This window comes from Onychomys torridus, chromosome 21 (genome assembly GCF_903995425.1).
Source record: "Onychomys torridus chromosome 21, mOncTor1.1, whole genome shotgun sequence".
Classification (NCBI taxonomy): domain Eukaryota; kingdom Metazoa; phylum Chordata; class Mammalia; order Rodentia; family Cricetidae; genus Onychomys; species Onychomys torridus.
The window spans coordinates 13625285-13650451 of record NC_050463.1 but is presented as its reverse complement, the minus strand read 5'-3'; the positions used below and the strand labels follow the sequence as shown (position 1 = coordinate 13650451).

At 37.3% G+C, this 25167-nt stretch overlaps 1 protein-coding gene across 25 annotated transcripts in view; it reads right to left on the bottom strand.

The window, feature by feature from the left end:
• Positions 1-25167, bottom strand: part of Nrxn1 (neurexin 1) — a 1060385-nt gene that overhangs the window by 505656 nt on the left and 529562 nt on the right. For all 25 annotated transcript variants that reach the window (XM_036170770.1, XM_036170774.1, XM_036170788.1 and 22 more), the window contains 2 exons: positions 19631-19804; positions 13838-13957 (listed from right to left, as the gene is read on the bottom strand). In XM_036170770.1, coding sequence (XP_036026663.1) covers positions 13838-13957; positions 19631-19804 — 294 coding nt within the window. The remainder of the gene's footprint in view (positions 1-13837; positions 13958-19630; positions 19805-25167) is intronic.

The following is a 25167-nucleotide window of genomic DNA, read 5'->3' as shown; positions in this document are numbered from 1 at the left end:
GATATGGCCACACAGTCAATGGCCATATAGTCATATGGCCAATGGTCATAAGCAATAGTCAAAATGCAAATCAGGATTTGCTTCCACGGTCTGCTCTCTTTCCATTGTCCCCAAAGTCTCCCCATGTTATGTTTACTTCTGCACACAGAGTCTATCAGAGCCCTTCGTGCTATGGATGGCACTCAAATGATGTCCTTAGATGTGTAAATACTTTGTAGAGTCACCTTTGTTCAGTCCCTTGTGGGGAATGTTCTCTCTGCTTCTCTGTATCCAATTACAGCCACATTACTCCAGCTGCTTCCACCTCCCTCTCCCACAATTGTGTCGTCTTCTGATCACACACACAGTGATTGTTTCTACCACACAAAAGCAACTGTTAATAGTTATGTTATGAATAATATATTTAACTCATCCCAGGAATGCTTAGTAAGTTCATTTCTAAGTACTGGCCAAGGCTGTGAGCATTTGTAAGAGGACATGAGGCAAGAACTAAGAATATGTCCTTCTGGCCTCAGGCTGGGGAACATTTTTCTGTAGCTAGAAAGCTTCTCTCAGGTGCCACCAAGCCCCTGCAGTCCTACAACCCACATCTAAAATAATCACTCAGATGCATATATTACTTATAAACTGTATGGCCATGGCAGGCTTCTTGTTATCTACTTCTTCTATCTTAAATTAACCTATTTCTATTAATCTATACTTTGCCACGTGGCTAGTGGCTTACATCCCACCTTACATCTTCCTTGTCCTGGCGGCCGCTGGCAGTGTCCCCCACTGCCTTCCTGTTCTCCCAGTTCTCTTAGTTCTGCTTATACTTCCTGCCTGGCTACTGGCCAATCAGTGTTTTATTTATTCATAGTGATATCCACAGCAGTTTTCTAAATAAAATGAAAGCTCATTTTACACACAACCATTTTTATTTTAGCATTTCTCGTGTTTTAGACATAGTGACTGCTCAATTAATAATGATTTCAGATTTGGATAATTTAGCACACCAGAATGTTCCCAGGCATAGACAAGCCCTACCAGGCTTGTCTACATTCTCATGAGTAAGTCCTGGAATACAGAATGTTGCTTCCATGATGTTCTTTATTTGCCTCTCACACTGTCTTAAGCCAGAGGCAGAGCTATTGAAGTCACACCCAAGTGAGTATCACCTAGAAGGACAGAACTCACCATATTAAATCATAGTACATAGCACATTAATTTGTGTTCAAGAGTGTAGAATGCTCAGGCCAAGCAGGTAACTAGATAAATCAGCCTCATTGGCAAAGATGATCTTTTCCATAGTAAGCACCAAAAATACATACTAGAAAACTGCCTTCCAACCTGGGAAAAGGTGAAACCCACTGGCAAGGAAAAAATTTACATGCTAATGATTTCATGATTTTTTTCTTTAACGTGTCATCCTAATCTTTGCCATTTTAAGTGGAGAGTGAATGCATGAAGAATGCTTCATATTTTTCTTCACTGGGTGACATTTAAAATTTCTGCTCATTTATTAAAGCTGTGCAACATTTTGGTGAGGCTATGGGCTTTGTAAAGTTTCATTAAGTGCCAATTTGTCTAATTACAAAGACAGGTTCAGGATGCATAGTTGTGCGTGAGAAGACAGGTTCAGGATGCATAGTTGTACGTGAGCTACTTACAACAAAACATAGTATCAGGCTTGCTCTGAGTCATTTCTTTGTATTCTGCAAATTTCTTCATATTGAAGAAATCTATATCTAGTAGTCTCATCTAATAGTATACACACAACAGGCCATTTCATGATGTAATGTATGGATTCTAACTGGTGAACATGAGAATAGGATCACTCTTCTTTACCCTTGATATAAGTTTTCTCAGATGGCCTCTGTGGTTGTAAAAATAAGAAAAGAATCAGTGTAATAAACTAGCACACAGTAAGGATTCAGTTAGCAATACTATTCCTAGTCAGATGAATAATTATATAACCTTAGTTATGCTACTTGTTTTAATCAAAATGTTATATAAGTGCTGATAGTAATTACACTTTTAATTTAGCTAAACAAATACCCAGACCTACTCCCTACACTGGCAGAAATTTTCAACTTAAAACAAATTGGATGTGAATTCTTATCTGAGAGAAGTTATAAATAAATTAAAAAAAAAAAAAACAGGAAAGAAACTAGTATTGCAACCCTTTCCTCTGTGTCTCAAGATCCATTTAATGTCCTCTCTGAACAAAGGGCAATGTCCTATGAGTCATGTTTTCTTTTCTACTTTCAACCTTTATAAGGGACAGGCAGGGAAAAATTAACCTTGGGTAAAGAGGATGCATTAGCAACTAGTTGACAGAAAGTTATCACAGAGCATCAGAAGGCATCCAGGAGAGACAGAGAGACACAGGAAGTAGTAGGGTGGGGTTTGGAGTGGTGTAGCTTTGCCTGATTTCCATGGACACTAGCAAGGAGAGAGGGTTAGCTAGTTGCTACTCAGCCTCTCTGAGCTTGTGTGTTTTCATCCCAGCCTTTAAATCTTGAGTCTTATTCATAATTATTACAATAAAGATGTAGTTAAAGCTACCTTTAGTGGCAGCTACCAGGCCAGTGCCTGCTGAGCAGAATTCTCTCCAGGAAGAGAAGCAGGCCGATAACTGCACAGAGTTACAATTGCTGGCTGTGATAGGCACAGCCATTGTGCCGAAATTCAAACAACAATAGTTCCAGATTAGTGTGGTGTGACTGAGCTCTAAACTGAACCTAGAAAGGCCTCCAACATGGTAAAAAATATGTATGAAAGCTGTGGAAATAGAAAACACAGAAGGAAAGCGATGATGCCAATCCCAAACCCTAGAGCTCTGCAGACCTTAAAGACGAGGCAAACTGCATCTTCCCTCGTAAATAAAGAAACCGAGGACAGCAAAGCCCAGGGGTGGTCTCAACATCTCATACTGGGGGCTCAGGTAAATAATCTCAACATATAGGTCACACAAAGAGTAGATAATATGGTACTAAATATTCGCTAACAAGAAGGCAGCTTGCCACTCAATTGGGGTCACACTGATTTAGTAGGTGGTGAGGTTTCTTGAAGATGGACAATGGTTTAGGGAGCCAAGAAGGATAGTTTGTGAGGGATATATCTTCTACTAACAGCAGGTTTGAAAGCATTTTAGCTGACCAATATTTCTTTGAGATTAAAATTTGCTTCCCCACCCTATCCAATTAATGTGGAACATTATTCCAAAGAACCAAAACGGTAAGAATCAAGGAGTCATTGGATTGGGTCATTCTCCTCATATTGTAGTGAAAACTGCCTTGAGATAGATTTCTTTTTTACTGCATGACTAGTGTGAGTGTGAATGTTTCAAACACTCTCAAGATTGTCCTCCAATAGAGGAAGCAGAAAAACAAAAGTTTATATATATGTTTCAAAATCTCATGAAAAATAGTTAAGATTGTATTTAAAGCTCCACAAAAAAAGTTGTGCTTATAAAAATCCTCCGAGAACTCCTTTACCAAGTAAAGTCTGTTGTTATATGCAAGCACACAACTAAAGGAATTGCTTTAGCAATCTAGTCTGTCTGCTTTCACATGGAGGGTGTGCCAGATGATCTGGAGTCTTGTACTGCACAGATACTGGCATCATCCCCAGTGTCAGGGTCAGGATGACTGCAGTAAGACCTGACAACACACATTTGTAGCCAGTTTAGGGGTTCCATTGACATTGCCAAACTCAGAACCACAGTTTGGGAACTTCTCATGGAATCTAAACTCTTCATTATTTCCTTCCTTTAACTCAGGTAGACAAGTTCCATTTCTTGCAATTTATTTCTAATTATTTTGAGTGTTCTCAGTCCATCTAACATCTAAGTATGTCCTGTTTCTGATGCCATCATTATGGTTTTGGCAAGCAGGTTTTTGGGTATGTAGGGAGAAAGACAGAGAGCAGCCTTCCTGTTAAGATGATTTTTTTCAAATACTTTCCTATGACAGCCAAGCAGCTGGATGGAATGAGCCTTGTGATCTTGACATAAGTGTTTATAAAAAGACTACTTCCAGGATAGTTATGTGGAGAGGAAAAATAGATGGATTTTCTTTAAATTTATGTATACTGCAGCAGTTGTGCATATTGTTCTGGCGGGTGTTGCAGAGGAAACACACTTGGGGAAGCCTTCAAGGGCACTGGTGGACTAGAACAGGATACACACATGATGAGAGAAAGCTCATTTTCTCAAGAGATGTTATGTTATTTCCAGAAAAATATTCCATCACTGTGAAGTCCCAAATCTCAGACAATAAAGATCAAATAGACAGTGCAGCATTCCATAATGATAAGATGATTCCTGCAGGTATCATCTAATTAATGTGGAAAAAGTAAAGTGAAAAAAAGTGCCTTTCTTGAAATGACAGAATGTCCTCGCGTTTGTCAAATCTAACATGATACTATAAAAAGCAGGAATACAGAGAGACAGATGAAAGTGAAGGTGATGGTCATCTAATCATCTGTCACCTCCATGAATGTATGCTTTTACACACACATACACACACACACACACACACACACACACTCATGCATATATATACAAAAGCACACATGCATGCAGACACACTCAAAGCACTTTCTTTCTAGTTACACAAAAATCTAATCTTACTACAGTAAAGAATAAAGGTAATAAAAACTAAATTTATAATAATGTGATAAACACATAATAAATTACCCCTGACAGATATACATACATTCTTTAAAAAAGCTTTAGGAATGAAATGGGCCTAGATGAACACACACACACACACACACACACACACACACACACACACACACAGTCACTTAATTGAGGGAAGCTTTGAGACACAAATCCTTTCTTATTAGCAAGCATCTGATATGTACTAAACACTGTAAGGAATAATACAAAAATGAAGGAATGGAATGGAAAATGAAAAATAAAGGCACACACATAGACCCTTTAGGCAGTAAGTGTCTGTCACCAAAGCAAAATAAATCACATAGTAAGAAGTATTGTAGCTTAACTTTAGCTGATACAATCACCTGCACAGGCAGCATGTTCTGAGGCAGAGTAGAAGAAGAAGAAGCCAATCCAGAGGAAGAAACAATTTGGCAGAGATGAAGGTACAGCAATCATTTAGTGATTACACCAACACATGCATGCATATCCTGTTCCAGAGTTTATAAGGAGCAAAGCTGCCATATACAGAAGAGAACTTGTGTTAAGTTGTGAAGGACTTCTGTGTTGGAAAAAGGGATGAAAGGTAGCTGGGTAAATGTACATCAATAAAGGCTTCTGACAACTTTATTCAAAGAAATATAGAGGCAAATAAGGATAGAATTTTCATGGTAACCTTAATCCAAGAGTGAGATCTGGTACTGAAGAACAACTCGGCTCGCCTTTACATTGCCAGAGCTCACAGGGATTCAGCCATGGTTGTTATGATCATAGGTGGTGAATTTCAGAGTCTCCAGCAACAGCTCCCATGGCAGCCTTCCATGCTGTATCCCATGGATCAGGGTGAATTCTGAGATTAGTTTCAGGAACCTTCGGTTTTAGCTTTAGTACTTTAACAACACCGATGATGCTTCCAAGGTTTTGATTCACAGAATTATTGTCACTGTCAATAAAATGGATGTGCCTGACACCCCAAATCCAGTTAATTACTCCTGTGGTGTCTCTTGTGGCTGAGAGGAGATGGTATTTCTCTAACAGTTTTCTGTTTTTAATTTAGTGAAATTGAGTGCTTTCCCAGAATAGGGCCTAGGAGAACAGATCCATGATGGATGACATCAAAATGAACCCTACAGCTTCGGCAGCAGCTTTTTGCTCCAGTTCTACTTCAAAAGTCCACCAGGTTAGGCATTCATGCAACTGTCAAGAATTGGCAAAAAGATACACCAGGGACTTAAACCATTGTGACCTGGAGTAGTGTCACAAATTAAACAACCTGCTTTGCCCAGCAGAGGTTACAGTACCAACAGTGTTCGGAACCACTGTCATCCAAAGTTTCCAACAGGAAAACTTCCAAATACCCAAACACACAGCAAACCTCTCAAGTGCAGAACCCAAGCAAAGTGTATTCTCTACTTTCTGTTGCATATTCCATCTGTTTTTCTCTTGACAGGGTCAGATGTTATATATTTATAAGAAGCCTTCACACCTACTCAAACACAGATTCCACGGTCTCTTTCAAATGCAGCCCTCCTTGTTCACGACCCATTTAAAAAAAATCTTTCTATATTGGTTGATCCTTTATGAAACATGTTCCATTTAAACCCATTTCAAGTAAGGAAATGTCTTTGTACCTTCCTGTCTTACCAAGTTCTGGGAAGATTAAGTCTCATACTTTGTAAGTAATTTTCTGAGCTATGTTAATTTATATCATTAGAGTCATTAAAATCACACATTCCATAAAACCTAGAGATAACACATCATTTTCGTATGTATTTTATGTTGTGGCCAAATGCTACCACTGAGGTAAAAATGAACCACAGCACAGAGCCAGAGAGAAGACAGTAATTCTTCCCTATTAAAGGAGTCTACATTTTAATTGCTACAGTAAATCTCATTAAACACACCAAATGCTTTGTTTGGGGACAGAAAAGGAACTACTGACAGGCATATTTTCTCCACAGCTTTCCCCTCTCAAGGTGTGAATTATTCCTTAATGCAAGCACAACATTATTTTTATTGTGACCTTTTCCTGGACTGGGCACATTCCCTGTGAGCCTTTGTCCTCTTCCCTACAAACATGGAGGGCTTTGGCCTTCACAATTAATCTTGTAGTAAATTTTCATGCTGTGGGCTTCATGTATTCCTTATGCTTTTCTTGTATGTCTTTTAAAGACCATCAAAGATTACACTGTAAACTTCAGACTCTGACTGTTTTTTAAACATTTTTCTGCATCAGCTGAATAAAGAAAAAGCTAAGATGCAATTAGAATAGTCAATGACTTACTACACATTTCTTGATTAGCATAATACTGAATGTTAGCTGTCTGTTTCCTATCACATACATAGAAAAATTTGGTTTAAACAAAAGAAATTTTGCCAATATTTTGCCTGATTTCTTCATCAGATGTTCAATTATTATTTCTGAAGTCCTGTCACAGAAAAATAACAGAAAATTCCCATCTCTCTTTCGTAATCAGTACCTTTATATGATAGATCTGGAAGTGAATGACAGCCTGCCTTTGATAGCTCACTCTGAGTTTCTAACTGTATTTACAAGTGGCAATGGAACAGTTGAGGATGTGAGAACAATTCATGTAGCCTAAAGCTGAGAATTAAAATCTAAGAACAAGAAGAGAGAGGAGCCTTGGAATATTCATAGTGTTAATTCCTCTTGATATTAACTTCCTTGGAAATTTGGATGGTGTAAGATTTGTAAAATGTTGACACTGACTGGATACCTCTATGGAAGAAGCAGTGATACAAAGCAGAGTGTGGGGTGAAGATAGACTTTGACTAGTTAGTTTATACTGGAGAAGTTATCTGAACAATCATCCACTCCTATACATTCTTATTTTAAATTAATGAAGAGACATTTCAACCATTTAATACATAAGGTTCATAAAGCATAAGTAGCAGACATTTTAATCCATATTGATTAGAATATAACATGAAAAGTTATTAATAGGAGCTACATAGATGTTTGTAGTTCTTACGCAATAGCAAGGCATGTCTATGACAACATAGGATGTAACTCACCTCTGCTTCCACCAGTACTGAAAATACACCGAGTATCCCTTTAAAACAAGACTTCCTAAAACCTAAGCTACTTACGTTTAATGGCAAACTCCTTTAAACTATTAATAATTTGATTCCATAAATCAGAATAAGTATTTAAACAATGTATTCTCATCACATAGTTTCTTGGTTAACAGATGAATATTAAGTTATTTATTAGTTACACTCATTTAGTAGGATACAAGATTCTGAAAACACATCATTGTTGATCATTTGCTCATAGGGGCATTCAGTGTGTAATTATCAGGAAAACAAAATGCATTTTAAAAGTAGAGATAAACCAAAAGCCTAAAATTTTAAACCATAGCAAGAAGACTATTGCAACATTGTATCCTAACTTGAACTATACTTCTGGGCATACCAAGAGCCCTGAGCGACATGCCCTCACATAGAAAGAAAATGTAGAAATGGTACCTCTGAAATTAGAGCCATGGTTACCTCTTAAGGGCAATTAACAAGGTGACTGGCAAACTACCTCAGAGCAGCCTTGGTTGGTGGGACTCTGGTGGGATTTGATAGCATTAAACATGGAAGGCCACCTTGTACTTACATAAAGTCTACAATGAATGGTGCTAATGTTAACAGTCAACAGAATCAATCAAGTCAAAAAATTCAGAGAATAATAATGGAAGAGCACGTAGGTGAAGAAAACATCTCAAATGGTGCTTCTGTGGCCACACTGCTACATATATACATAAGTAAAAGGCTGCTCAAAGTTATAGAACACAGAGTGGCTGTATAGTACAAGGAGTGAGATCCAGTTTATCATGCAGCAATATTTTAACCTACGCCTTTGAGATTTTTTTGGTGTGCTTATTTTTTCTTATATAGATACAGAACTTTTTGACTTGTTCTGAACAGTATTATCATCCTTTATAGTTCAACTTGAGACAAGACTGACCCTATTTCCCCCATAGTTATTTATCTAAGGTATCCAAGGTGTTAGCGATATGTATTGCTTTTGACTTGCTTTAAATAGCTTAAGAGCAAAACTTAGAAATGTAGGATGAATAGAGATTAATGAGACTCCCCACATTCACAATGAGGATCTGACTGTAGATATAGCTAATTGTGAAATATTACTCAGCCCTAAATAACAGCAAATCATCTCACTAACATTAGCATCCTAAGTGGGAGAGGCATACTGCTTAGGTCTAAGTTATTTCTAAGGGTGTTAGGATTCACTTCCATTACTTCAGATCTAGAGGCTTAGACATTAGATATTGGATTCTCTTTTCAAACAACCAAAAGAAATAAGAAACAAAGCTTATGGTATTTCTAAATGTCACAGTCAAAAGACTCAGTCAAATAATGTGTTTCAGCCTTATTTCAGTGAATATTTGTAATTCAAACACAAACCATACAGTGAATTCCTCTCCAAAAGATTTTTCCCTTGGCAAAGTTTAGAATTTTGAAAATAGTCTTTTAATATCCAAGCCCACACCCTCCTACAGCCATAGCACCAAACAGCACTGTGATGTATTACTCCCTTATGGGAAAAGACATGCTTGAAGCTGAACTGTAATTTGGCACACTACACTTCCATAATAATGTAATGTGACAATGTTATTATGTTTGCTATTTTCTGTGTGATCATAGCCATATTAATCTTCTCCAACATGACATTAAATTAGCTAATATGGTTACATTCTAATCTGTGCCACAGGGTGAAAGCAGAAATGGATAGCACACTGGTGTCAGGATGGTGAGCATACATGAACATGTAAATAGGCAGTATACAGATGTTCCAAAATGAAAGAAAACTCCTAACACAGACTTAGAACATACTGAAAACTTGGTAAATAGTTAAAGAGAAAGTTAACAGCTATCTGCTACTTAAAATAGTGTGAGGTAATGCAACACACTAGTTCCCTCATACTTCAAACAAAGAAATGGTAATGCCCAGTCCAGGACGACAGATACATTTCCATCGCATGAAACAGTTTAAACAGAGATCAAACATGAAACTACATTTCTTCAGGAAGACCAAGTGAGAGGGATGCATTTCAGGTGGGATGAGAACATTCAGCAGGTGCAGAAATTAGCTTGTGAAATAGTGAGGAAGTTGGAAAACATAATGTGGAGGATGCCATGAGTAAGTAAATCGGCAGTCACACACCATATGGAGAGTGTTCTGCACTATCTAAGTGTAGAAATGAAGGCTATAGACAGAACAAGGAGTTTTATTAACTCCAGACTAATAAATCTAGAGTCGTGTTGGCCACTGTAGACACACTAGAAATCTCTTTGCAAACTTCATATATTCACTTACCATTGCCTTAGTAAGCTCCTGTTATTACCCGTTATCTACTACATGCTGTAAAAACCTCAGATATATGATCCAAAATACAGGAAAATTTAAAATACAAAATAATATTGCTCCTGGGAGAATAATATATACCCTTTTAGAGAGATAAGGCAAACATAAACTATATAGTAGAGAGTAATGGCCAATAAAATCCTATAGGAATTCAGAGGGTGAAGAAACTGCTTCCCACTGGAAGAATCAACCAGGAGATGTTGGTGACCTTTAAACTGGGAGGAATGAAAGTAGGAGGGGAACAAAATGGATTGGAAGAGGGAGGGATAGGAAATGAGCAACACTGAAAACATTGTACAATAAGCCAGAAAAACGATGGTTCAAGGACCTGGAATTTGATCCTGTAAAGAACAAGAGTGGGATGGATGCATGACACTATACCCAGCCGCAGCCTACAACTGTTTTGTTAATGAGTACATCCTGAGGATGGCAATTCTCCAAGGATGAAGGGGTTTACAAAAAAAAACAAAACACATATTTTTAAAAATAGCCACTGGCATCACGTTACAAAGAGGCCTGTGTTTTTGAAAGATTCCTTTCAATTCAATTAATTAGTATGATTTATCCAAGATTTTACTTGCAATTTATAAAGTATTCCCATTATCCCACTGGTAATTATATCTCCAGGCTAATATAAATAAAAATGTCTAGTTACTCTATGAACCGTATCAGATGTATGACACTTAGTTCTACTGCGGGGGAGGGGCTATTCTTTCCATGCACTGTGTTCTTTTTTTCTTTTTTAATATTGAAATGCTTCTGTCTCTTTCCATTTTCTTGGTTTTTTTTGTTATGATTTGGGGGTTACAGTCACAGAATTCATGGGTCAGTAACTGAGATAGGGATGAAATAGCATGAAGAGATGCCCTCGGTGGCTCTAGGCTTCTTGTTTGCTTGTTTGTTTTTTATTTTAAAGTCAACCTCAATAAAGGAAAGGGTGTTTGTTTACTAAAATCCAAGATTACAGAAAACCAAAACCAAAACAAAACAACAGTAAGATGAGGAGAAAAGATATATGTGGAGAATATGTATCAAAATGTTTCAATTCTCATCTTTAACCTGAAGGCTTTTAAAGTAATACTTACTATTGTTTTATATAAATTATAACTGTTTTAAAATAAGGTGAGTCTTTAAATAGTAATCTTTATCTACAAATCTTCATCACAGGAAAACACCAATCTTCAAGCCATGAAGACACTTCCATTTCTAATAAATCCAGTATGAGGTAATGATTTAATCAAAATGCATGTATTCTGAGAGCTCTCAAACATAATTTAGCGCTGATTTGTGCAAGAGGCATATCAGGAGACATATTTATTGAATGACATTTACCCATTTACAAGAAAATAACAACTAGCCTTATCATTGCCATCCATACAACTGTCACCCAAGAGCATCATTTAAATAGTTTTCTGCAGAAACTGATTTGAGGACAGCCTGATATGTAAGGTCAGATTTTGATGTTCCTTAGGAAAAGCCTAACAAACACACACAGAAAATTGCATTCTTCATATTTAACTGGTGTATGGGACACATGGTCTGACAAAACCAAATGGCAACTGTTTTGTAAAACATGGGGAATGGCTTAGCAGAGTTTGGCAGAGAACGTTCTCGAGCAAAATGAAAAATATTTTCATACTGAAAAGCCCTCTCAACTACCACATGTAGTCATACATCTGTTAAGCTTGAATTCAGCATTAAAAATTTGCAATAATAAAATCATAACAAATTCGCAGTCTTCTGGTTGTCCTTGAAAAGAGGTTTATGTCATTTTTGAACAGGAGCAAATTCAAGCAGTTGTTGGTCTATAGATAAGCACATGTCATTAATCAAGCATTTGTGAGGGTTCTTTAAAATCTTTGTCTTTGCTCTTTGTATATGTAAGTGTGCACTGACTCTTTATATGAGGTTATTTATATAACTCACAAGGGACTGTTTTCTTAAGAGTAACTTCATGTAAGGATATAAGGTATATGTAAAGGAATGATGGTTTGAATATATTTTTATTGCTTCAAGCTACTATATACTAGGGAAGATGATCCCATAAAAGCAGAGATTAGATGTTTCTGCATTCATGGTGGCAACGCTTTTAAAATCTGGGGTTGGGGATTTAGCTCAGTGATAGAGTGCTCGCCTAGCAAGCGCAGGGCCCTGGGTTCAATCCCCAGCTCAAAAATAAATAAATAAATAAAAATAAAAATAAAATAAAATAAATAAATTTTCTTCTATTATTTGAAAATTTCAATATATTTTGCTCATAATCACCCCTCACTACTTCTGACCAACTGCCCCCAGGACCTCCAACCTATCTTTCTCTCAGCCTCATGTCTTATTATTATTAACAGGATTAGTCCAATTCATGCTGACAATATACACACAGGCGTGGGATTTTTTTTTAAGTACTGTTGTCTTTCTCACATTAATTTTTCTCACACCCATTGTCCTGTCTTAAGATTCTTCTTCTTCTACTGAAACCCCATTTCTTTTCAGTGAGTGCCCTTCCTGCTTTCATGAGTAAACAGGGCTATCGACACAAGCATGGGGGCTGCCATTTACTGAAGCACAGGTTATACATCCAAGGTTATACACTAAAGATATGTGACGACCCCTTCCCTTGGCTACCATTAATTTCTAATAGTCTTTCCTTTTTTCTTTCTTTCTTTCTTTCTTTTTTTTTTTTTTTTTTTTTTTTTTTTTTGCCTGTGCTTCCTATAATCGATATTTTGGGCAGAAGCCAAAGACTGCTGGTAAACTGTATTGTATTTGTAGTTTGCAACCATTCAGTTGCATGACTTATTTTAGTTTGATCTGACTTTTGATACCATGATTCACATATCTGCTGACAAAGATTAAAGACCCAAACAACAACAACAAAAAACCCAATCTCAAAACTCTAAGCTCTCCTTAAATCCAAAATCAAAACTGGCCTCTTTGTACAGCCCAGATCTTCGACTATCACATCCTTTCCCCATTCTCCTAGACCTTGGCATCTATGCTGTAGTATTTAAATACAGCACAAGGCATGTGGTCTACTTGCCAAAGTTGAAGCGTCCATTGTGAACACCCTGTACACATAGTAGAAGATGTTTTTATCATTTTGATGAAGCCCTAGGAAGCAAGACCTTTCTGAAAGTTCAGAAACAAGACTTGTTCTGTTGGACAGCAAATTCTGTCTCAAATTGTCACTGCTCTGATACCAACTCTGGGAGAGGACTGTGATAGAGTGTGAGGGCCATTTATCCTATCATGCTGACAACATTGTGAGATTAAAGGGGAGAATTCAAGTATATAAAGACAAGAAAGAAGTCTTGAAAAAATGATTAAACACAGTGTTTTTAAAATGAATTGGGAAGACTGGACTTACTTAAGGAGAGGTAGAAAGATAGAGAAATGAAACTTCTAACCACACACAGAAACCAAGGTCCTCAAGATATCACCTGACAAACTTTCAAACTACATAGTACAAAGCAATGCAAGGATTCAAAAATTTGGGAAGAATTCAACATATAGGAAATTAGCAATGTTCTTTCCAATAAGGTGGCTATAATTAACCAAGGAGAGAAAATTACAACAGTTGAAAATCAACCACTACCATTAAAGCACTAAGCTATTCACTGCCCTGAAAAAAAAGTGTTATTTCAAAATGGGCTCTTTTTCTTTTATAGAAAAACACTGAGGGCCACATCTATGATAGTCCCATTGCCGATGATGTAAGAACTTAGAATTCTAGACCTTGTGCAGTAAGCAGCCGCTGGAAACAGTGACAAGTCTCTATCTACAATTGGGCAGGTACTTACGATCATTGCAGAGTGGCCCACTGAAGGAAGTCATACTACAGTCACAGCTGAAACCATCCCATTGCTGCAAGCACACTCCTTGATTTGAACATGAGTCTTCTTGGCAGGTTGTGCTGGGCCCTGCAAAACATGCCAAAGGAAACTTGGGTTCTTTTAAAAAATTCAGGATGTTCTTTTCATGAGCTAGATTACATATAGTAGTTGCCAACACCTTAAATTACATGTCCAAGCTAGTTTTGAAAGTTCACACACCTGAACTCAACTGAGAAGTTTAACCTGAAGGCCTTCTTAAGCTTCAAGTACAAGACAAATACATCAGAATTGTACCTAAGCCAACAAATAATTAAAAGGAAGTTGGTAGCTTCTAAGACAGTCATGGTGGTAGCAGGTCATCTTATTCTATCATTGATTGTCTGTCACCGTTTGGATATTAGAAAATGAATGGATCTCCTTAACTTCATAACAATGAATTGAGATGCCATGACAAATGGACATTGTAAGATCATGAAATTGGAATAAAGATTGGCAAAATAATCAAGCAGACTTATGGAAGAGTGCCCTATGAGATCCAGCCGCTTCCACGCATACACTATGGCTAAGGTCATGATTATTTGGTGCTCTGGATAGGTACGTTGGCAAGTATCAGTTCACATGCTTTTACAATATCATGCAATTAACATAAAGTGAAAACAATGTAATGGCATGCCCCTGTTGAACACACAAGTAAAGGGAAATGCTATTCTGTTTCTAAGGAATTATAACTACAACACCAAATAACAAAGAACAGAAAAGTATGATCAGAGCACTAAATGTAGGGACTGCACAAACATAGTCAAGACTGAAAGCCCTCTGCAAACTACTCTACAAAATGAGGTCTCTCACACAACGTCCAAAACAACATCCAAAACAACATCCAAAAGGGGCAAAATTAAATCTGAATCCAAATAACAGTTACTGAAAAAATGTAAAAAAAAAAAAAAAGTTACTTTAGGGTTTCCACTGTGTAGGATGGGGTTTCAGTCTTGTTTTATACACACAGGGCTATCTACCTTGCAAGTCAGCTTTCATCAATGCAACTTTGTCAGCAAAATAAAAAAAAAAAAAGCAAAATATATTAGATGTTAGTAAGCAATATGGAAATGGGGCAAACAGAATGTTCAGATTCAAAAAAGCATGCTGCTGTAAAGGGAAAAAATGCTATGTGTAGCAAACAAATTAATACCAACAGCCATAAACCTTAAGAGAAGCCAAAAAATGAGAAAGCAGTATAATTTTTATGTTTACACTATATGTGTGTATGTACATACAATGCTTAGTCTAACCAATAACACAAGGAGGGGAAACTTCAAAGGCTCTTGTGATTGATTCCTCCACTGCTGTACAGATGTAGATGGATTCCTTAAATGACTTGCTTATTGGAACATGCAGTGTGCTGCTTCATGTGTGGACTATGGTGCACATTGTAGACTATGGTCTCTATGGGAAAGTACCTCTTGGTGCACTTGTCCTTCTCAGTTTAGGAAAACTTTCATTTACAACTATGACTTAAGACAGAAATGTATTATCTGCCCTTAGCTCTGATTTGCTGTGATGTATGAACCATTTGAAGAAAGTGAAGAAAGTCATAAAGATGGTAGAAACAACCTGCACTATAATTCTCCTCAGAGAACACTCTTTTATAAGATCCCAGGATGTCATACTCATTCTCACTGTTTAAAAGCTGGGTATATATGATTTATAGATTCCAGAGTGTTCTTGACATTGCCTATACCTTCATAACTGTCCTTAGTTCTAATGAATTTCCATCTGAATAATATTTACAAAAAACTCCAGGAAAAAGAATTTACAAAATGATAAAAGGGAACAATGCACACAATCCATTTAAAATCCATAGATAATAACTCTGGCAGTAATAATTTCTGGCAGTAATAACTATGTTTTCTAAATAATGTGAAAATAGACTGCAAAGTTACTCAATGCTACTGATGGCCATTGAGACCATTGCTTCAGTGAATAAATATTTTTTTTTTAAATTATAAACCAAGGTCTTATAAAATAAAGTTTAATATGTACTGTACAAATATACTATGTGATAACTTAGTAATCACAAGAAATTACTAAAGTAAGCCTAACTTACATGCATTTATACAAATGCAGGATCTATGGTCAAATCCCAATTATGTAATAATAACTAGTAACATCAAATAATAATTAAGACACTAATATCATTATAAGTAATACTGGAAATAATCTACCAGGAGAACTGAATAGATGTAATTTTTTTCAACTTAAGCATGAATTACTAATTTGTTCAGTACTTGTTGTGTTCCAAATATATTCAGTGGTCTAACAACTAATGGCCCATAGTGTCAGAGACTAAAAATAGTCTTGAAACAGTCTTTGTTGACCTTTACTTCCACAGAGGAGAATCAGGTACAGGGGGGTCCTGTGTTATGAAGAAGTTATTTTATCAAATAGTCATTTACTTCCTGACCGGTCCCATGGCAGAAAAAGTAGTATCAAGAACTGAGGACCATCAGTGACCCCACTCTGACACACATTATTAATCATACAATCACTCAATAATGCTAAACTCTAAATGTACTATAACACTGTATCTTAGAAATGAATCTGACTAATCTGTAGAGAGCTGCTAACTGTCTGTGGGAGCACTAAACCATGTTTATTTTTCGAATTTCTCATTGTAGCCAGTCTTTTTATATTTCAGGCATCACTGTGACTGCATCCCTGTACCTGAGCAGCCACAGTTTTTGGAAGTACTCACCTTCTAGAACAATTCTTATTCTGATAGATATTTGCATGAGTCAAAGTCTTGATTTATTTTTCCCTCTAGTTATATAATATGTCTTATTATGTTATATTTTACTGACTGAAATAGGGAACAAGCCAAATGACATTTGTGCTAAGTGAATTTTTTAAAGGATATGACTGAAAAGGGAAGAAAAAATGGAAGTCAAACCACAATTTCTATAGACCTAAGGGACAATAGAGGAAAGTTAGTTTAGAAGCCTGTCCTTCCAAGTAAAGGAAATTGTAATTTGAAATCTCTGTCATCCACTTCCTTAATCTTATTAAGGTTGTTTGATTTATCTGAGGCTCAGTTTACTCATCTGGGAAAAGGGCAATCATGAGTGTGTATAGTGATTTGAGGATTAAATAAGATGGTACATACAAACTCACAACCACTATTGCTTAATCAGTGACAATCATTATAATCAGACAGCAACACACTGTGGCCACTCACAAAGCAATCCAAGACAGAGTGCAAAGGTCTACAGAAGGAGTATCAAAATGTCACAGAAATTTTGTTGAGAAGTCATCTGGAATTTAATGAGCCTATTCTCATGGTTGATTATTAGTCTCAAATTCCTGTTGTATGCAGAAAAATAAAGTCTGATGAAGAAATTTTCAACATGTGGGACATGCAGCATAGGCATTACTTGGGAATTTGCTAGAATAAATTCTAAGGACCCATGCCAGACCTTCTGAATCACAAGTCCTTGTGTTGATATCTGCTAATTTTGTTTTTAATAATTCTTCAAGTCAGCTCAGTATAGGCTGATGCTTGAAAAAATACCAATCTAAATACAGGACTGAAGATAGATTTCTTCTCTAGCTGAGAAGTGTTTATATACGAACAACTGTTGTCCATTGAAATAAGCTAGATATTAAATGTAACAAGTGATTACTGAGGGAAGATCAAGAACGTTTTATGGGCCAGGAACTTGAAGTTTGGCCAGTCTTGTTAGGTAAGAATGATGGAAAACCGTGACAAGCTATTATCTGGAGATGTCAAAGACACACCATTTCTATTAATGCAGAAGTTAAGTGATTCTAATCTGAGAAGGAGTTAAATTCCATGAGACAACGGTCTTTGAAGAGATAATACATTGGGTATGTATAATTTAATTGCTAGCCCTAAAGCCATGGGAATCGCATCAATTACACCTGTGACAAGTTTATCTGAGCTAATCATTATAAGTCAGGATAGAAATGGTCAAATTAGAAGTAGGAATGAAATCATCAGGAGGGATGATGTCAGAAAGGCTGCAATGTGGTGACAATCCCAGAGTAAAGAAAGCCATGAGAAGGGATGACAATTCTTAAGGCTGAAGTTAAAACTTCCTGTATGCATGGGCAGAGCTATTCCATAAGCTACCACAGTGAGTGCAACTGTTCAGAAGCTCATTTAAGGCCAGTGAAGAGAAACCTATAATTAAGTATCCTTGACAAATTGCCTACTAGATTAGGTTTGAAAACAAGAGCAAGTGTTATTTCTGCAAACATTTGGTTTGCAATCTTGCTCCTGTGAACCTTCCTTCCATGCTTCACTAACAGAATGTGTAGGGGAGGGTCCTTTGTACTTGGGGCTTCTCCCTGCCTGGTGGTTACTGAGCTGCCAAAGCCTCCTTTAGAAAGCCCTTGCCATCCAACCTGTAACAAGGCTTACTTTTTAAGAGTAGTATCTAAACATTTCCCTTAAAATATAAATAAATGACCTAGTTTCACTTGTTAGACCATTTCTAAGGAACAGAATTATATCTCACATTTTGAATTAATCTATTACAGGAAACATTTTTGCTTAATAATTGTGTTTCCTTTACTAAATATGGAGTATGAGAAACCACATAACAAGTGCTATGTCAAATTTTAAAATAAATAAATAAATAAATAAATAAATAAATAAATAAATAAATAAATATGGTGATAACATTAAAATGAATTCAAAAAGGTCTTCTTACTCTTTTTTAAAAATACTCTTACTCTTTTTTATTATTTCAACAGTTTGAATGTAAGTTACCTTTTCAAAGAAATGGATGATGCTTCAGAAATGGACAAATGTGATTTCAGATTTAAAAGTCCTACAGACTTAGGTAACTGCTAAATATAATGACTTTATTCTGGCTGAGAAGAGTGATTCATAATCTCCTAAAGCATAGGAATCACGCCTGCACCTTCCTTTTTTTCTCATATAAAATCTCTTATAATCTAAATTTTCAAAATAGACCAAACTATGTTGAACCTTAAGAAGAAATAGTAACAATAACACACCCAGAGCCCCATGGTTCATGATAATGTGACTGAATTACATTTAAATAGTTAGAATTGGCTCAAAAACTCTGAGGTGTTGAAGTAAGAAATGACCCCAGATGAAAGCAGCAATCAAAAAGTAATCCTGTAGATCTTGATCTGACAGAAGGCATGAAAGAATGTAAGAGAGCCAAGTGTGTTTCCAAAACATTGTACATTAGCCCTGGATCATATAAAAATATTTTTGACAAAACAGAGAATACATTGCTTGCTACCAGATACTCACAAATCAAACTGTGGTTTGAGAATGAGTATCTATCTGAGCCATGATCTCATTTTTTTATCCAATGAATGCAAAGTCTGAAATGGGTTAAATAGATCATAATTTTTTTTTCTATTTCAAGTGGCTCACTGATGCTATAATGCAAACATTATAGAACTAATTAATATGCTAGTTAGCCTAACCATAGTCCACTAAGAAGAAAATGACAAGGTCCATAGTTATAGCTCCTATTCTGTGTTGGACCTTAGTACATTCTTGTGAATAATTCAGAAAATTTAAGATTTATGGAATAAAATATTTAAAAAATGAATAAGAATTTCTAAGTGAAAATGCTACCAGTTAGCAGACTTTTGGTTGGCTAGAGAGGTTTTTTGTTTTTTGTTTGTTTTTTTTTTCCTAATTTAATTTATATGTTGGTTGTATCAGAATTGTGCTATGTAACAACAGAGATGTGGTACCTTCACATCCTCTCTCAATTTGTCCATTGCAGAAAAGAGCATCCGAGATGAGATCTGGCAGCCGGCCGTTTAAGTCCACAGAAGCCAGGCAGCCTTGAAAGCCTTCCTTGGCGTGGACCAGTTTGGGCAAGGATTTGTACGCTTCTTTAGCCACTCCGCCGATAAACAAGTCACCTGTGGAAAGATCAACGCAGCACCACAAAAGGGTCTCAGAATCAATTTTGAACACACAGCATGATGAGAGGATAAAAGACATGACGTTTCTTTTATATTAAATCGGTGAAGTGATTGTATGACCTGGTGTTTTTCTTAAACGTACAAAATAATGCAACATTTGAATAATATATTAGCACCTGAGATTTTTCTAGATGTTACTATCCAAAGCACTCTAAGGATTCACTAAGAGCCACTAAATGAAAAGAGCATGGCATACGCTTATAGAAATCCAACCCAATTACTTAGTAACTCTATAGTCTAGGGCAGTTTCTCAAATTACTAGCAAGCCCTTGTTCTCAAATGAGAACAGTAAAACCTCTTCTTGCTTTGCTTTGAAAAACATAAGATGTGACATGTAGGGAACCCCTGCCAGAGTGAAAGTATGTAATAGACAAAAGGGGAGGCAGCATTCTTATCAAATAAACCTTATCTCAGGGCTCTGCGTCTTTTAGTGAACCAGAAGCTGCGGGACTCTACTGATTAAAGTCACATTCTAAACTATCTTTTTGTTTGCTTGCTTTTTGTTTCCTTATTTTTTGATATTAAAATACAATTACGTAATTTTCCCCACGCGTGCGTGCGCGCGCGCGCACACACACACACACACACACACACACACACACACACACACCTAAATATATAAAGACAACTTGTTTATTCACTTAGTTTTACTTGTTACATGTATGATTTCAGGGCTGAACACTAAGTACTCAGGTACTCATCCCTGGAGCAGACCATTTCTCCTGCTCTTGGTGTAAGAATGGTAAGTGGCACTGGTTACCTCTTGGAAAGGTTATGGACATGAAAAAACCCAGTATCAGTATCAGAGCTTTCTTAGGCAGGGGTGGTGGGAGACAAGAGAACCAGGTCTGGGGAAGGAGCACATGCAGAGAAAGATGGGGGGGGGGGGGGGGGACAGAGCAGAGAGAGAGGGTGGGATCTGAGTCATGGCTCTTTAAAGCACTGGTGGGCTTATGGAGCTGCGCTATACACATGCAGATTGCTCTGACCATGCAGGGCATTCACAATCACCACCGCACACTGATGATTTAAGACGCAAGACCCCTTGTCAAGCTCCTGAACTGCGCATGTGCGGTCATGCAGCTGGAGCGAGGCAGAATCCCAACACTTGGCATGCTTTACCTCCCTGGGGCGGGGTCCAGGGAGATTTCTGCCTTCCACATATAAGCGTGTCTATTAGTGCTTAGCTCTTCAGGTCTTACTCAGGCAGCCATGTCATAGAGGTATAATGAGATAAACTTCCGAGCCATTTTTAGGAGACACAATGTCACAGCAGCTTCGCTGGTTCCCTGGCTCTTCTCCCCTCTTTCTCGGTGTTGCCTGAGATTTCGATGTGAGAGCTGATCTATAGACATATCATTTGGGGCTAGGCATCCCACAATCATTGCTCCTCTGTGCTTTGACCAGTTGGAGTTTTCTGTCTGACCCTCTTTGCTTGAGTATCTTCTTCACCGACTCAATCCTTTTATAGTCAGACTTATATAATTTTTCACACGTTTCTCTGCTAAGTTAAAAACAACACCACTTTTAAGTCTGTGCTACTTTGGGATTTTCAAAAGAAGTTATTAATTTGTGTTCTTGATTCTCCTCAAGTTTCAAATGGAACATTTTGCTTAGCTTTGCTGTCTACAGGCTCCTAGGTTTAGGTTTCTCTGACTTTACCAACACTATTAGAAACCCTGTGTTATTCTGTCTGCAGACTATTCACAGTGACTGGATGGCATTTAGTAGATGTAATTAAAAAATTCAATACATAGCATAAGGAGGGTGACCTCAGAATTCTGTAATCTGTTGCTCCGGATTGTAAATTCTACTGATACCCATGTCAGCTACTTCTCCATAAAAATCTCTCTCACCTTAATCATTCTAACTTCATAGCACTCAGTATAATTTTACCAGTATAAAAAAGATCTATACATTCCCAATGCTCATCTGGGCTGCTCCATTGTCTTTGTGAGACTTGAGAGCAACATTTGTACATAGGACTTGTTGAAGTGTGAGAACGGAGTCCCTGGTCTTCAAGCCAAAGAGTTCATGTCCTCCAACAGTGCTCATCAAGCATCCATGAGCTGACGTACCAGACTGTCAGCAGGTTAAAACAAAGCTGCAAATCTGACACTCCTGCACTGTGCTGATGAAAATTTTGAGAATGAAAGTATGTAGCTTTATCAACATCATGCAGCCTTAAGAAGTGAGAAATTTTGCTCCTTACACTACCAAATAAAACTTTTTATTACAATAGTGTGCCACTGATGTCTTCTAATTAGTGTAGAAGATATTGAATGTATTTCTCCCACATCTTCTAAATAACACTGAATAAATCATCACCCTTGGTATTTAAGGATAGCATGGTGTTCATCATAGGATACTATTTTTGTAATATTATTTGATTATTTTCCTCCATATTTCCATTCTCTCCTTTGTCTTTCTACTCATTTAAATTTAAAGTCACTGAGTTTTAGTTGCCTCAGAAAAGATATGAGTCATAAATCAAAGATACAAAATTAGCTTTCTGCATTTGAGTTTTCAAAACCTAGATTCTTCTAGGAATATGATGAATATATAGGGATTTACATAAGGGAAGTAAAACTTTCTTATACAGCAATTGGGCAAACAGGAGTTATAGAAACCTAACTGTGTAAGTGTAGCTGCTAGTGACTGTCAAAAAGAGGGCACAGCTTTCTAATTTCAGAGCTGACCCCTGCTGGGTATCAACACTGCAGGTAGATTTAGGAGAGAAATGGAGATTGGGGGTGTTTCCTCAGGAGAACCCAGAGGCAGCAGCAAGATCCTGTGGATGAACACTTTCATGATAGAATTAGCTTTCTGGGAGCTTATACTGCTTCATGGAACTTTCCATTCTCTATTGTGTTGTGAGAGCAATGGAATAATTTCCAGATGACCCAGAAATAGCAGACTGAATATGACCTGGGTAGATCCCATCACAAGAGCATAATGCCTAGACAAAAGTTCAGTAGATGCCTGCATGGGAACCATGAAATATTTGAGGGTGACTCTCAGGCTTCTACTTTATGTCTCTACTTCCCAAAAGATTGGTAAAATGGGAGTTTCTGATGGTCAACCCTGTAATTTAGAAATGACTTGAGGGAAATAAGGGAATCAGAATTTCTCAAGTTTTCATTTTCATTAACTCAAATAATTATAGCTCAAAATAGGAAATCAAGGTAGATTAGAAGAAACCAGGAAAAGTTGCTTTCTTGAACACTAGAGAATATGAGCTGAGACTGATACTTCAGTGTGTCTAATAACAATCAAAGACATGCTCCTTACACAGATATCCTGAACTAAATTCTTTTGGGGTGCTTTAATTCTTTCTTAGGACTAAAGACACAGTATTAGATAACAGTGTGAGACTGAATAAAGAATTCTTAGCACTAGCTGGGCAGCAGTGGTGTCGCACGCCTTTAATCCCAGCACTCAGGAGGCAGAGGCAGGTGGATCTCTGTGAGTTTGAGGCCAACCTGGGCTACAGAGGGAGATCCAGGATAGGCACCAAAACTACACAGAAAACCCTGTCTTGAAACACGACCCCCCCAAAAAAAAGAATTTGTTCACTGCCTTTAAATGGTTTAGATAAAGAATTTAAGACTGAAAATTATACAAGTCATGGTGGACATCTGATTTCCATGCTTCTTTCAGATTCCAAATCCTGGAGGTTGTTCAGTGTTTGTTTTAAAATCTATTGTATTACCTGTGCATTGTGGACGAATAAATATTACTTGACACCCAATAGGTAGAGATCACAGAGGGAAATAAAAAGTCAAGAGGGGAAAAAATGGTAAGGCATGGTAGAGAGGTAATTCTAACGAGGGGACACTTTCTTCCCCTTTCTGCTTCCTACCACAAATCCTGTTTCCTAATTAGTAAGCTTATTTGCCTGATGTCTTTTGCTTGCATGTGGAAGAGAAGTCATGACCTTTCGCCTGTGTCCTGAAAGAACAGAAAATATCATATGAAACAATGCAGGATCTGATATGAACCTCAAACATTCCAAGGTGGATGGGTCTGTATTTATAAACCTGGGGCTCATTTTCACTTTCATTACTGAAGCTGCACTTACCCCCCCCCACTGTCTCTATAAACTTTTCATATATTAGAGAGTGGTCTTAAGATCCCCTGGTGGGTTTCCATACAAAGAGAACAAAGGAAACACTTAAGTGGACTCAGCCCTGTGTACCATTACCACCTCATCAAAGATGCAGCGTATCCTTTTGATCCTTGGAGAGATGGAAGGGAAATGACCCATTAGCACTAATGGGTCCTTGCAGGTAAAAGTCCTGTGTATATGAAGGAGGATATGCTTTCTAATGACCCTGTGTGTGAACACGGCCTGGATGGACATCCATTAAAAGCCAAGTTTCCTACATAGTTGAATCTCACCTGTTGCCTTTCCCCCATCCCACCACCCCATCAGGATGGCTGGATGTTTTCACTCCTGTCCTTTAAGTGGGCCATATACAGGAAAAGCTAGAGTTGGAATGCGTTCAGAAAATATTGTGGCAAACATGTATCATGTAGCCAGACTCAAAAATAGGAGATGGGGTAAGTTTCTTAAAGAAATCTAAATACTATCCTATTGTTACTATATATTATATACATCCTATCATCAATACTATAATATCAAGAACCATAAGCACAGAAAAACTGAAGCAGCTTTCAACAACACCCTCAGAACAAAGAGATGAGTGGTATTCCCCAGCATGTGCATAGGCATGAGTAAGGAATCATGGGCAAGGTTTGTGGTTGTAGCTGACTAGATGCTCTGACTGTGTCCCCCACTTATATCCACAGTGCAAGCTCCTCAAATTGCATTATTTATTTGACAGCAAGTCTGTTCCTCCATGGAGTGGAATTAATGATGCCTCCCTTAGAAGACGTTGGGGGTTACAGAGAAGATTTCAGTGTATTTAGTACACATCATGTACTCTGCACCTGATTGACACTATAGGGCAGGATTGATTCAGATAAGGTACACGATATGTGCCTCGCTCTATGCTGATTGGACTGGCAATTCAGAAGAGGTCAATCTGTTCCTTCAGATTTACAACTATTTCCTGGCATTTACTTAATTTGAACTAGTTCACAGACATCAGTTAGCTTGAAATGTGTCTTATATGATACTACCAGAGATAGGTAGAGGGTCTTTTCACCTGCCCAATTTGGAACCAAGTAGCATAGAATCTGATAAAATAATCAGAAATTTTGCTTGACAAATACCTTCTAATTTAGACATAGTAAGAGATAAAAACTAAACAAACAAACAAGCAAATGAAAACATT